General features: G+C 38.2%; 1 gene segment (V, D, J or C); it reads right to left on the bottom strand.

Moving 5' to 3' along the window:
- Positions 1 to 9,734: 9,734 nt before the first annotated feature.
- On the bottom strand, positions 9,735 to 10,416 carry LOC122705757. The segment is given in 2 exon segments: positions 9,735 to 10,111; positions 10,292 to 10,416. Coding segments are annotated over 2 exon segments (429 nt in total).
- Positions 10,417 to 16,174: the final 5,758 nt, after the last annotated feature.

Here is a 16,174-nt window from a genome sequence, read left to right as displayed (position 1 = left end):
TCTCTTGGACAAGTCAATTTACAAAAAAAAAAAATTATATTCAATGTTGGTAGGTTTTGAATGCGGTTCATAGCTTCCAAATACAATGGAGACAATGAGATTTCCTAAATCTCTGACTTTTCTTAGTTTTGGCATATGTCTTATGTACTCCAATTAAAATGAACACTAAATACATGAATTATTTGATGTCATCATACTACTCAAAGAAATTTTGTCATAAAGACAAAGTCTCTCAGCATGAAAGATTCTGCAGAGTATGGGGAAAAAATGATCGAGCAGATTATCATATTAAACGTAACTTTCTGAGTAAAGTCCTTATGCAAGAACCTCTTCTAGAACATAAAGGCAAATCCCCGGAAAGGCACAAAAATTCCATCTTAGATTCAGAATGCCAGACCCTGATTTTGTAAGGAATGACTAGGAATGATTGATTTGTTTGATCCATGAGGGCAATTTATAACAAAGCCAAGACAGCTGTCTGGTGAAGCCAAATGATCTCCATTGAACTCTTATTCAAATTCTTGAGATATGGCATTGGAGAAAATATTGGCTGCAACATTTAAGAAAATATTGCGGGAAAACTTTTCTAGACTGGTAGATATTGGGGTCAGCTCATGCATTTCTTGGAACCCACAAGATCCCATAAAACTTGTAAAAGTCAATTATAAACTAGAATACTATACCAAGGAAATATTTGTGTATTTCCAAAAGAAATTTAAACAATTTCACATCTCCATACGTTATGAGTATGTACTAGTAATAGCATTTTTATTCTTCACATGGGTTGAAGCAACATTTTGATAAACCACAGCACTCACCATAATTAAAAATGAACTTGATGTGGTGTGTACTACCTGTGTCATTTCTAATTGTATCTATATAAGGAAGCAAGTTTCTCTGAGATAGTTATATAAAGTTTTGCCCTCACTCAGAAATTTTACTACTCTTATTGTACCTCTATCTTCTGAAGAAGTGGAAAGAACAAATGAAATATTAGAACTTAAATGAATTACAGTATCAGACACCCTTGAACTACTGTGGCCTAATACATTATTAATTAGTCTTGGCCCCCATGGCCCTGCTTTCTTCCCCCACAAAGTCACAAGTTGTCTCACTACCAGCTGGTCCCAGATATGCCCAGGTAATTCACAAGGGCCCAAATCACACATATTCCAATCTTTCACCAAATGAACTAAATAAATAAACCCACTATAATCAGTCCTTTCATCACAGGCACAGGTTGATTTCCTAGCCTTTCATTTAATCAGTTTTTTTTGACAACCTGGGTGACTGAGTGCTGGCAAAATACCCAGAGAAAAACTGCCATTGAACTTGTGGAAATGACTTTAATATGTTCCATTTGTTATCAGTTCAGCAGGTAAAGTACAAGAAGTTGATTCTTTATCGCATGTGTACCAACTACTATAACATCATGCATCCCTAATTGACAAGAATTGTAAAGTTACTTACATTAGAGATATTAAACCGAGGTTCTCCAGAGAATGATCAGAAGCAGATAGTCCAGAGAAGATGGGGTTGACCCACGGTCCTTGAAACAAATATACAACTGCCTAAAGTGGATATCTCCATCCAAGACCACTAGAGAATTCTCTAAGATGTCTGGAACCACTGTTTGTCACACTACCCTTTGCATTCTTCTATTTTTCATCTTTTTAGTGGTACTTGCCCACTTTAACACTAGTGTGTTATATATTTATGATTTCCCCTACTTTATGATTTTCTCCTACCAATAAAATAATTTACTAACATATTGGCTTCACTTGAAGCAGTAACCATCCTAATGCTATAATTTGGTTCAACAAGCCCATTGATTGTGCAACAGTGTTAAAGAATTGTTGGAGATGTTATTTAGTGTCAACTCCTGTAAACACCAAATAATAAACATACCCCAACTGGTACTGCTAAAGTGAAATTTGACCAATAAAATTTGCCTTAAAAATATTAGAAAAATTCATAATGGAGTTGGTACAGTTAGCTTTGCATGAAGAATGTGTCTTAACTTTATCATGAGTTGGTCCAACACTGCAGTGAACCTGCTCATTATCAGCTGCCATAATGTTTCTTTTGTAGAAATACAAATAAAATTTCTCAAGGAATTCAAACACTTGAAATGATGAATTATTTATGTAAAATAACTTAAAAGTTCAAAACATCTGGGTTAAAAAATAGTGAGAGCGGTGGCAGGGAAAGTGATCATACACATGCCTAGTACCATGTGCTCCACCTGACAAAGATGCAGGCTTCTCAAAAGGTTTTTTATTGTATGACTTTATTCGTACGGGGCTTCCCTCATAGCTCAGTTGGTAAAGAATCCTCCTGCAGTGCAGGAGACCTTGGTTTGATTCCTGGGTCGAAAAGATCCGCTGGAGAAGGGATAGGCTACCCACTCCAGTGTTCTTGGGCTTCCCTTGTGGCTCAGCTAGTAAAGAATCTGCCTGCAATGCTGGAGACCTGGGTTCAATCCCCAGGTTGGGAAGGTCCCCTGGAGAAAGGAAAGTCTACCCACTCCAGGATTCTGGCCTGGAGAGTTGGACACAACTGAGCAACTTTCACTTATTCATATAAAATTCCTGAAAAGATAAAAGTATAAAATCAAGGTTTGCATGAAATTAATTTAGGTCACAGTGTGATTACAGAATTATACCTCAAGGGAATTTGGTTAAAAGACACAACTCTCCCTTCTAACTTACATGAGAGTAAATGTGAACACTAACAACATTTTGAAAAGAAGAATAGATTTGCGAGCCTATTCCTCAAATTATATTCTTGAATAAATCACTTTCTATTTTGATTTCCCTCAAACATACAAAAATATATATGCTCCATCACTGGGCTCTAAAGAAAACCAAGGTCACATTTTCAACAAGAAAGTAGTCAGAATATATAGAAAGGACAGTCCAATTTTGCCAGAAATATAGAAAGAAAAATTTAAATATAACTGTGAGAAAAATCTCTCATGAAGCCATTAAAAAGTAGGTGTTAGATATGAAGATAATGAAACTGAAAATGCTCATTTCAAGATATAATATTAAGTGGAAAAAATCAGAATTCTAATCATACTAGAACTTAAACAGAGAGTAAATCAAATATTAGCAATAAATTATCTGGATGCAGAAATATAAATTTTACATTTTTGTATTAGACACATTTTCTACATTTAGAATATAATTTTTACAATAAGTGAAAAATAACATACATAATTTTTGAAACACAAGCATTAAGAACCCACCCATAATAGGAATGTAGTATTGTTCCCAAGCATTCATTTATAGAAGAGGAGTCTGATAGCAAATATAAAGTCATTTTTAGAGCCTGAATTTTAAAATAAAACCTAACTCCCTTCAAGAATTCAGTAAGCAATAGTCATCCAACAGAATGTGTTTTAACACTTTCTGCATCATATCAAACCTAATCTTCTTCTTCTATGTTTTTCATGTCTGATACATTGGTTTCCACTTGTAGACAAACACTATGACAAATGCTATAACTTGAAGGTTGTGCCACAGGAAGCGGGCTGCCCCAGTCGCAGGTTTTAGTACAGATAGCAGGTGCCTGGGAAGCACTGTGTCCTTGCTGCACAGAAGTAGACAGCTGAGTCTCCGGGTTCAGTGGTTTCGATGTGCAGGGACAGATGTTTGGCTGTCTTATTCAATAAAACAGTCAGTCTCTGGCCTTCATTTTTACCCATATTTGAACGAATGTCTATAAGGAGCTGGGGACCTTTTCCAGGTTCTTGCTTATACCAAGGGAAGTAGTTTGACATAACATCTGTATAAATGCAGGTGATAAAACAGCTGTTTCCCTCCTGGACACTCAGGGTAGAAGGACTCTGCTCCACCTCATTTCCCAGGCTGACACCTATGGAGAAAGGAGAAGTTAGAGAAAGGAGAAGGGTTGTCAAATTATTTAGCTCTAGAGCTTACTTTTCCTTTTCTACAATAACTAGAAGAAACCTGAATAAAGCCAGTCTTGGCATCTAAAGAATATCTACTAATACACTCTATTTCCCTTAAACCCTCAACTCACAGTCCAGCCACAGCCACAAGAATGTGATTAAAGCTCCAATGGATGTCTTCATTGTTTTCCCCATTTAGGATCAATTGTGGATCTGCAGTCTCCAGCCAGAAGAGCTGCTTCTATTATCAAGTGCCCCCTTCTTTCCTAGCAGTCACAGTGGTTTCTTTCATTGTCTACCCAGCCAATAATAAAAAGGCACTGCTTCTGCTCTAAGCCTATTCATTCAGAACCCTTTCAAATGAACCCTCCACATGTTCTGATCAGCAGAGGCGCACCACCATTTGGTGGTCACATCTCTAGCTACTGAACTCTCTGGTTAAACATTCTTCTCATACCCTGTGATTATGAGGGACTCAGATGCATAAAAACAGCATGAGATTAAACAAATTAAGTGTATATCAGAGAGTTAATGCACAGTAAGAATGCAGAGATTAAGATTTAAATCTCTGCACAGGATTGAGTCACTGTTAATAAATTGGAAGAAGGTAAATGCTGTTGCCATTTATTCAGGTTTAAAATCAGGAAAGCACCATGATTTACTCTCTCAAACAAAGAAAATGTAAAATCTTCCTTTTCAGCTAAATCTAACATCTCCATTTGTCTGTAATGGAGAAAAAAGTCTTTGTGAAAGGAACATGAAAATCAAAGAGCAGAGAAGATCATTTGATATTTCAAAGATCTTTCAAACTCAACCTCTGCTCCTCTAAGCTGGTCTTGCCCATGACCTTGCTATTCCCAGAGAATTGACAGTACCATCAGGCAAAATGTGGAAACTTCCTTCAACAAAGATCGTGATGAGGTAAACGACCAAATCTCAAAGATAAAGGAGTAGGAAGAAGTTCTATGAGTTAGGAAACAGTTCAACCTGTAGATTGTATTGATCTACAATGAGAAATCGGACATTCTTTAAGAAATCTATTCCTATCACTTATGTGGATTATATTCTGCAAAGTATTGAGAGAAAGTAAAAATCCTCATAAAACATCAGGTTGCAGATTCAGAAAGTAACCATATGTAAATTTATGTTATAGCTATTTTTACTCTCTGGTATCAAAAGGTATGAAAGTGAAAGTTGCTCAGTCGTGTCCTACTCTTGCAACCCCATGGACTATACAGTCCATAGAATTCTCCAGGCCAGAATACTGGAGTGGGTAGCCATTCCCTTCCGCAGGGGATCTTCCCAACCCAGGGATCAAACCCAGGTCTCCTACATTGCAGGCAGATTCTTTACCAGCTGAGATACCAGAGAAGCCCACCAAAAGGCATGGCCTAGCCTAAATGCAATGACTAACTCACATCTTATTGAAATTTCCTGTAAAATATATACCAACTCTCAGGGCATGAATCTCTGCTGCCTTGGCTATTGCTGGCTCAGTTTCCAGACTCCATCATTTTTCTCCCAAACTCCACTACAGTTTTCTTTCCCCAAGACCTTAATAAAGTTCTTCAGTTCTGTAAACTTCCAGAATTATCTCCCTCTCCTTTGTCATCAACTTTAATAACTTGGCATTTTCCAATTACCTCTGTAAGAAAACAAAGAAACAAAAAAACTAAGGAACCCTAAATATTGCCTGTGTTTACTATGGGAGTATTACAAATAGGTAACTGATCCAAATAGATTTGGTAAAAATAACTGACCATGAAAAGTGAAAGCAAGATTAACTCATTTATAGAAGAGTGAAGGCCCTTTTTTGTGATCTGTACTCACTGGTCTTCTGGAGGTGTGAAGAATAAATATAATCTCTCATTCACATTTGCACCCTTTAAGATTTAAGGACAGCTAAGATAAAGAATTTAACTTATATGCAGAGTACATCATGAGAAATGCTGGGCTGGAAGAAGCACAAGCTGGAATCAAGATTGCCGGGAGAAATATCAATAATCTCAGAAATGCAGATGACACCACCCTTATGGCAGAAAGTGAAGAGGAACTAAAAAGCCTCTTGATGAAAGTGAAAGAAGAGTGAAAAAGTTGGCTTAAAGCTCAACATTCAGAAAACTAAGATCATGGCATCTGGTCCCATCACTTCATGGGAAACAGATGGGGAGACAGTGGAAACAATGTCAGACTTTATTTTTTGGGGCTCCAAATTCACTGCAGATGGTGATTGCAGCCATGAAATTAAAAGACACTCACTCCTTGGAAGGGAAGTTATGACCAACCTAGATAGCATATTAAAAAGCAGAAACATTACTTTGCCAACAATGTTCCATCTGGTCAAGGCTATGGTTTTTCCAGTGGTCATGTATGGATGTGAGAGTTGGACTGTGAGGAAAGCTGAGCGCTGAAGAATTGATGCTTTTGAACTGTGGTGTTGGAGAAGACTCTTGAGAGTCCCTTGGACTGCAAGGATATTTAACTAGTCCATCCTAAAGAAGATCAGCCCTGGGTGCTCTTTGGAAGGACTGATGCTGAAGCTGAAACTCCAATACTTTGGCCACCTCATGTGAAGAGTTGACTCATTGGAAAAGACCCTGATTCTGGGAGGGATTGGGGGCAGGAGGAGAAGGGGACGACAGAGGATGAGATGGCTGAATGGCATCACTGAATCGATGGACATGAGTTTGAGTAAACTCCGGGAGTTTGTGATGGACAGGGAGGCCTGGCATGCTGCGATCCATGGGGTCACAAAGAGTCAGACACGACTGAGTGACTGAACTGAAGATAAAGAATCAGAAATCAACACCTAAAGTTGTATGTAAATGTAAAATGTATGTTTTTACATACATAAACTGTTTCCATTCCTAAGTGAAAGTAGCTGAGTCATGTGTGACTCTTTGTGACCCCCATGGACTGTAGCCCACCAGGTTTCTCTGTCCATGGGATTCTCCAGATGAGAATACTGGAGTGGGTAGCTGTTCCCTTCTCCAGGGGATCTTCCCCACCCAGGTTTCAAACCAGGGTCTCCTGCGCTGTAGGCAGATTCTTACCATCTGAGCCACCAGACATCCTCTATTCTTTCTACCATTCTCCATAGGATATAATTCCCTAATAATTTATAGGGAGATTTGTCCTCTTCTAAGAGACAGAGAGACTTTAGGTCAGCGTTTCCGCTTTCAAGTTATGGTATCCAGGACAGAATAGTATAGTTTGAATATGCTCTGCTTAGCACAGTGTTCCACATATTAAAGTTTATTACAGGCACAGCCATCCCCTGGGCAAAATTTACTGCCCCCAAAATATTTCATTGAACATTGCCTGACTTACCATAAAAAGATGTTGATCTGAGAAGGCTTTTCCTAGTATCTTCATGGACTGTCAAACTGAATGATGACAATATTCTCCCATAGTCTTCGGATCCAATAATCATTTTTATAACAATGTATTAGTGATGCTCTAGAGTTATATCTTGCCTTCAAGAAATCCCCCTGAAATAATGAATATAGCTGCTCTTTCTAGGAACATTCTTAAACTATATCTGAGTGTTGAGATGGCACATTTACTTTCAGCTTTATTACTACAGAAGCCTGTGAAGGATGGACTGGTCTGCTGGTAACAACAAAGGCTCAACCTGAGGCTCCTTTCCTGCCCTAAGTGTCAAATATTCACATAAATTGGGATTCTTTATTCAGGTGGTCAAATAGATTCCCACATCCAAACCTACGGTGACCTAAATGGCTGGCCTTACATTAGTTTCTCTTTGCTCAGAAATAAGGCCCTACAGGTAGAAAACAGGGGAAAAGATGCTAAAGAAGAAGTGAGAAAATCCAATTTCTTTCTCCTCCCAAATCAGTTATTATCTAATAGTTTTCTATTGTCATCTTGGATTAGTTTCTGTTTTGTAAAATGAAGTTGGATTAAAGAACTTCCAAAAGCTCTTCTTTTATACTATTTAATAAAGCAAATATTTATTGAGGACCGGTTATGTGCAATGTAGAGTGACATGAGAGTGGGGAGAAATCGCCTGCATCATGGAACCTGAAGACCATTTTTACATCCCCATGTGGTCTCGGGGGACTGAGGTTGTCACAAAGCAATATGGGGGTCTCTTCAGAAGCAGAGGCAGGGTCCTGGGACCAGATCAGATCTGGGTTTTCACTTATAAGATTAATGTCAGATCAAGGTGAACCTAAGTCTGAAGTAAAATGGAATAAAATGGGACTTCACTCACTGAGTATCAAGATCACCACATGGATGAGCCATAGGTAAGCAGGGAACTTGTTTCCAGAGACATATTTTTAATTTTTTATCTATAACATATATTTCTTATTGAAAAAAAGAAAGAAATAAAGAAGCTCAGTGACTTATGGAACCTGAAGGAGGTGGATGAACTCCCTCACAAGTAAAGAAAAAAATTATTTCTCAATCAGCCTAACTGCATTCTGGCTTATATCTCCCTCATCCCAAGTCTGTCTTGGGTACTCAAGATTCCCAGACAAGGATGACTATAGAATTTGTGGGACTCCATGCAAAATGAAAATCTGAGGCCCCTTGTTCAGAGAAACAGAAAAAAGTGACACTAAGAAAATACAAATATCTTCAAAAATATTTTCTTACTTAAAAATGGCAATAGAGTTTATGCATGCATGAGTGTTGAGTGGCTTTATTCATGTCTGACTCTTTGTGGCCTTATGTAATGTAACCCACCAGGCTCTTCTGTCCATGGGATTCTCCAGAGAAGAATACTGGAGTGGGTTGCCCTGCCGTTCTCCAGGGGATCTTTCTCACCCAGGGACTGAATCCATGTGTCTTACATCTCCTGCATTGGTAGGCAGGTTTTTTTTTATCCCTAGCACCATCTGGGAAGCCCAGTAGAGTTTATAATGATATATTAAATAACAACATAAATTTACAACTTGCAAAAAATATTTTGGATCTTAATTCTATATAAATTAATAACAAATACTTATTAATGTCATATCTTGCTAATAAGATTTGCCTGGCTTGCTTTTCTGCAAATTAATTAACTAGAATATAAAAATTATAACTTTAACAATTTAATTTCAATTAATGTAATTAATAGAAAGCAATGTCAGTTGCTATTAGTAAATGCAAGATTGTAAACAAATTTTTGATAATTTTTAACTTTGAGAATATTTCTGTTGATATAACTGATACTAGAGCTCTTGAGTATTTTGTATGCTATAACAACATAATATAAATATATGATAAATTAGTTTGAAATATAAATTCTAGTAAATCCAGAGTTGATGTGTCTAGTGGAACAATTTTTGTAGAAATGACTTAACTCTTCAAACCAATCATCTTCATGTAATTCTGAATTTAATGCCAAATATAACTTTGTACAGGGACATTTTAGTGTTTTCACCGACATTCTCTGTAACTTGCAGAAGGCATATAAGACTAAAAGTGGCTTCATGACTTATTTATAATTAAGTGCTTATTTATACATCATATCAGTGTTTAATTACAGGAGAAGTGAGTATAAATTATTTTTCTATGTTAGTAATTGTTTCATTGGGTTAACTCAAATATGAAAATACTATTCTTTTTCATTGAAACTATTATCACATGCAATTTCAATTTCTACACTTATGAAAATTTGCTTTCCAATGTAACAGCAATTTTCAAAACCAAAACCACAGTTTCTCATTTTCAGAGAATTCTAATATCTCTCCCACAAGCATTATTATGATGTTGACATATAAACTTTTATTTTGTAATAATTGACCGACAAAGTTTACTGCTACGCACTTTAGGATCCTGCAGAGTCAGAGATTGATTCAACCTTCTATCAAAGGCTACTGTGGGGACACATGCCAGCCCACGGAGGGGCGGGGCTGAGGCAGCTGCAGTTTGGGCACAGGCTGCAGGCCGCCTGGGAGCACTGTGCCTCCACCGCACAGAGGTAGGTGGCTGCGTCTTCCAGCTGGGAGGCTGTGATGTGTAGGGTACTGTACCGTTCCTTAGAATTCACTGTGGAACTCAGTCTTTCATTCTGCTTCATCCCTGAAGCTATGAAAAACAGCCTGGTGAGGCTGCCTCCAGGATTCTGCTGGAACCACTGCACACTGCTCACTGTGGCAGAAAAATTGCACCTCAGCGTACAGTTAGCTCCCTCCTGCAGATTCAGGACTGAAGTGCTCTGCTCCACCTTCACCGCTCTCACCCCTGCTTGGGAAGAGAAAAACAAACACATATGATGTCTCAGGGGAGTCATGAATGCAGTTTCCAGAACTGTAAACTATCTCAGGAAACACCCACGAGGATGTAGGACCATCTAGGAGCTCTCTCTGCGTCAGCTCACCTTCCGTCCCTCCCCAGCTGCACTCTAGGACAACCCAGACTCACAGCAAAGCTGGACCCACAGGAGCCCCAGCAAGGCTTCCCACCACCGCTTCATGACTCCTTGCTCAGTTACTGGGGTACCTCTGCCCCCACTCTGGAGGGTGGAGAGTCTTGGGTCCAGAGAAGTTCTCTTCTTACTGTCAAAATGTTCCAGTTTTACTGGAACTCACCCGTATTAATGAGAACCAGTCACATCCGAACTGTCATTCACTTAACAGGAAGCTCCACCCACAGCCACCCAGGGAGATTGTGCAGTAATCTCTCCAAAACTGTGGTTGCAAACAGTGCAGGAGGGTAGGAACAATATTTGTAGTATATGAAGATATAAGGCATTTAAAAAGCACTTTATGTAAGAAAAGTTTGTGCAAGAGTGTGTGAGAAAGGGATGGTGGATGTTACTTCTGAGAAGATCAGTGTCTCAACTGTGTTAAATGGAGCCTTAAAGAACCATAGAAAGAGTGAGCTCACTCCCAAATTACTTAGAATGACTGAGCATTTAGGAATTCAGTTGTATGACAGTTCAGCCTTTAAAAGGAATAAAACATTGTCATTTGCTACAATATGGATGGCCCTGAGGGCATTACGCTAAGTGAAGTAGGTCAGACAGAGACAAATATATAAATACTCCATTCCATGTGGAGTATTTTTTTTTAAAAAATCAGGCTCATAGATACAGAGAACGAATTAGTGGTTGCCAAAGGCAGGGATGAGGGGTGGAAATGAAATAGATGAATGGGGTCAAAAGGTACAAACTCTAAAGATATAAAATAAATGTTGTGGGAGTGTAATGTATGGGAAGATGACTATAGTTAATAATATTGTGTTACATATTTGGAAGTTGCTAAGAGAGTAGATCTTGAAAGCCCTCATCATAAGAAAATAAAATTACAATTCTGTATGATACATGTTGCTAGACTTGTTGTAATGATCATTCCACAATATACATAAATATCAAATCATTGTGTCATATACCTGAAACTAATACCATGCTATATGTTCATTTTACCTCATTTTTAAAAAAGAATTCAGTTATATGTAAATTCTAATAAAAGAAAACTGATACAAGCAGTATGTATGAAGACAGTGATACATTTTCTTGAAATTGAGAGCTCTAGAAACCCAGAAGGTACAGCTGTCATCTGCACAGAATATTATTCTAGTAAGATTTCAGTGGATTAAAAGAAACGCAGGATATATGTATAATGTCCATTCTGACTTAACTTCCACCTCCCTCCTTCTCCTGCCCAACAGGCAGACAGACGCGCTACACAGCTGATTCTGAAAAGGATACACATTGCTGATCAAATTAAATATTGTCCTTTTCTTTCCTCTTTCTATCTGTTTCTTACTTTTTAATCCTTTCTTCTTTGCTCCTGAGTACTCTTGCCTCTTCTAGTCTCAGGGGAGATATATGAAAACTTCCTAGGGAATTGGGAGAATTTAATCACAAAATTTAAATATTGACAACAGGTAACAGAGATATTTCCTGTTGGGCTTCCACGCTCACAGAGCTCGGTAACATTACTATCCCCATTCCTCTACCTCTGCTCAGAGAATCATCGTCATAATGGATTTAGAGAGGTAGGGACTCCAGCTTTCCTAAGTCTGTAGAGAAAGACAAAGCTGAAAATTTAGATAAACTTTACATGAGCACTGCTCCCCTCTCCCCACCTCTGCTGTGCATCATCTGACTGGTCTGTGCTCTCTGGTTGCTGTTCAGTCACTGTCTTGTCTGACTCTTTGCGGCCCCATGGACTGCAGCACAGAGGCTTCCCTGTCCTTTACTGTCTCCCAGAGCTTGCTCAAACTCATGTCCATTGAGTGGATGATGCCATCCAACCATTTCACCCTCTGTCATCCCCTTCTCCTCCTGCCTTCAATCTTTCCCAGCATCAGGGTCTTTTCCTTTGAGTCAGCTCTTCACATCAGGTGGCCAAAGTACTGGAGCTTCAGCTTCAGCATCAATCCTTCCAATGAATATTCAGGACTGATTTCCTTCAGGATTGATTGGTTGATCTCCTTGTAGTTCAAGGAACTCTCAAGAGTCCTCTCCAACACCACAGTTCAAAGACATCAATTCTTTGGTGCTCAGCCTTCGTTATGATCCACCTCTCACATCCATACATGAATACTGGAAAAACCATAGCTTTAACTAGACAGACCTTTGTTGGTAAAGTAATGTCTCTGCTTTTTTTTTTTTTTCCCCCATACAAGTAGGTTGACTTTATCTGTATCAATTTCCTTTTATGGTACACGCCCAAGTTTTGACAACTTGTTTAGCACAATTTAGCTGCAAGCACTTACAATAGTCTTTTTTTTCCCTTTTCTTTTCTTTTTATTTTTTTACTGGAGGATAATTGCTTTACAGAATTTTGTTGTTTTCTGTCAAACCTCAACATGAATCAGCCTTAGGTATACATACATGCCTTCCCTTTTGAACCTCCCTCCCATCTCCCTCCCCCTCCCACCCCTCTAGATTGATACAGAGCCCCTGTTTGAGTTTCCTGAGCCATACAGCAAATTCCCATTGGCTGTCTATTTTATATATGGTAATGTAAGTTTCCATGTTATACTCTTTCCATACATCTCACCCTCTCCTCCCCTCTCCCCATGTCCATAGGTCTATTCTCTGTGGCTGTTTCTCCATTGCTGCCCTGAAAATAAATTCTTCAGTACCATTTTTCTAGATTCTGTATACATGCGTTAGAATGTGATGTTTATCTTTCTCTTTCTGACTCATTTCACTCAGTATAATAGGTTCTAGGTTCATCCACCTCAACAGAACTGACTCAAATGTGTTGTTTTATGGCTGAGTAATATTCCATTGTGTATATGTACCACAACTTCTTTATCCATTCATCTGTCAAAGGACATCTCAGTTGCTTCCATGTTCTAGCTATTGTAAATGGTGCTGCAATGAACAATGGGATAAATGTGTCTTTTTCCACTTTGGTTTCCTCAGGGTATATGCCTATGAGTGGGATTGCTGAGTCATACGGTGGTTTTATTCCTAGTTTTTTAAGAAATCTCCATACCATCTTCCATAGTGGCTGTATCAGTTTACATTCCCACCAATAGTGCAAGTGCATTTACTTTTCTCCACACCCTCTCCAGCATTTATTGTTTGTAGACTTGTTGATGATGGCCATTCTGACTGGTGTGAGGTGATATTTGTAGTTTTGATTTGCATTTCTGTCTCTGCTTTTTAATATGCTGTCTAGGTTTGTCATAGCTTTTCTTCCAAGGAGCAAGTGCATTTTAATTTCATGGCTGCAGTCACCATCTGCAGTGATGTGGGAGCCCAAGAAAATAAAATCTGTCACTATTTCCATTGTTTGCCCATCTATTTTCCATGAAGTGATGGGACTGAATGCCATGATCTTAGCTTTTTGAATGCTGGGTTTTAAGCCAGTTTTTTCACTCTCCTCTTTCACCTTCATCAAGAAGCTCTTTAGTTCCTCTTCATTTTCTGCCATAAGGGTGTTGTCCTCTACATTCCTGAGGTTATTGATTTTTCTCCTGGCAATCTTGATTCCAACTTGTGCCTCACCCAGCCTGCCATTTCACATGATGTACTCTGCATATAAGTTAAATAAGCAGGGTGCCAATATACAGTCTTGACATACTCCTTTCCCAATTTGGAACCAGCCTGTTGTTCCATGTCTGATTCTGACTGTTGCTTCTTAACCTGCATACAGATTTCTCAGGAGATAGGTAAGGTGGTCTGGTATTCCCATCTCTTTAAGAATGTTCCACAGTTTGTTGTGATCCACACAGTTAAAGGCTTTAATATAATCAATAAAGTAGAAGTAGATGTTTTTCTGGAATTCTCTTGCTTTTTCTATGATGCAACAGATGTTGGCAATTTGATCTCTAATTCCTCTGCCTTTTCTAAATCCAGCTTGACCATCTCGAAATTCTCAGTTCACATACTGTTGAAGTCTCGCTTGGAGAATTTTGAGCATTACCTTGCTAGCGTGTGAAAAAAGTGCAATTGTGTTTGAACATTCGCTCTCTAGGCTCCTCTCTTTGGAACATCTGGAACAGTCTTTACTTCTTGCAAAGCCTACAGCGCCCCCTAGTGTGCAGAAACAAAGCTCACTTTAGACCAACTAGTTGGTGATGGACAGGGGGGCCTGGCATGCTGAAGTCCACGGAGTCGCAAAGAGTCGGACATGACTGAGCGACTGAACTCATTCACTCAACTCAACATTACATAACCCCAACTCCATTCACTTCCTGTTTCTTGGTCAAAGAAATGCTGAAGGTCAGAAAACAATATAACTGCCTGGATTAAATGGGGATTAAAAATGAACCAATTCTACTTTTAAGATGGAATTTCATGAAAATTAATACCATGAAATAATTTGACAATTTTCATCTACTGCTATTTGATTTTTTTTTTTACTTAGTTCAAAATAAGTGCATAAATGTTTACTAAAATTCTACTGTAAATGAGGTAATTTATGAAATCTTAAGAATATGTAAAAGGGATGAGACAGCATTTTACAGTCCACTGAGTAAAACAAAAGTAAACATAACTATACAAGAATCAAAGAGTAGGACGGTAAGAGGAAAGTAGTGAAAGCTATATGATCCCAGAGGAGAGAGAAATATTTCACTTGAGCCAGGTGAACAAAATCTTATTAAAAGGAGATTGCTTTCTCTTTCCCCCATTCTTATGTGAATATAGCAGAATATGGATACAATTTTAGGAAAGCTTTTATAATTATATTAAGTGTAACATTAAGAGGAATTCATGAATCTATGGAGGATTAAAATAATATAAATAATTATAAATATATAAATAAATTTATATATAAATATATTTATATTAAATATAAATATATTTAATAATTATACAATAACATAAATTAAAATTCTCTTTGACTCTTCACTTCCAAATTTGACCGTTTTGATCATTCGTAGATTTGGAATCGATGCCTGCAGGCTTACTATAGGTTTATATACAGTAAGTCTCCTACATATGAACCTACAAGTTGAGAGCTTTCAAAGATGCAAACATGGGGCTTACTAATGAAGATCTGAACTGAAGGCCCAGAGTAAGGATGAAGATAGACGAGAGGAAGAAGTAACTAAAGAACCAAAGAGATTCACAAAGCAGGAAATGGCAAGGGGATTTTCTTTGTTGGAGGAGGCACTGTTAGTTTCTGAGGCAGAGGACCGGAACGTAGAACAGTACACAAAGTTTGCAGCAGTTGTTCAGAATGCAGTCCAGTGATATTGTGTCTTTTATGATGAGAAAAAGAGTTACCACCCAGACAAGCCCTGGATCATTTTTTTCAAGAGGGTAGATAGAATTGAATCCAGCAGGGAAGCAGAACGTATGCCATCAACATCAGGTGTGAATGAAATCACAGTCTGCCCTCCGTCTCCTATTGCTGATGACCCTTCAGCTGTACCATCTCCCACCTCCTCTCCCTCCTCCATCAGTAACTCTTCCTGCCTCTTCACTCGATGCTAATCCCTGTATGTCAGCTGTTGTATTGTGCTGCTGTACTTTTCAAGGCACTGTACTGTGAGATTAAAGGGGTTTTCTTTACTTTTTGTGTTTGCTTGTTTGTTATATATTATTGTGTGACAAAGTATTATAAACCTACTACAGTACAGTACTATATACTCAGTTGTGTCAGTTGGGTACCTAGGCTAACTTTGTTGGACTTACGAACATACTGGACTTAACAAACATGCTCTCAGAACAGAACTCATTCCTATGTAGGGCACTTACTGTAGGTATACTAAATATACAAACCAATAGAAAATATATAGCATTTTTAGTATTTTATTTAGTTTTTATTTAATATAAAATGATACATATTGTGATACATTTCTGTAACTTGCTTTATGGACTCAATAATAAATCTT

The sequence above is a fragment of the Cervus elaphus genome, chromosome 12, assembly GCF_910594005.1.
Source record: "Cervus elaphus chromosome 12, mCerEla1.1, whole genome shotgun sequence".
Taxonomy (NCBI): Eukaryota; Metazoa; Chordata; class Mammalia; order Artiodactyla; family Cervidae; genus Cervus; species Cervus elaphus.
The sequence above is the reverse complement of the archived record's forward strand: the minus strand, read 5'-3'. Positions and strand labels throughout refer to the sequence as shown.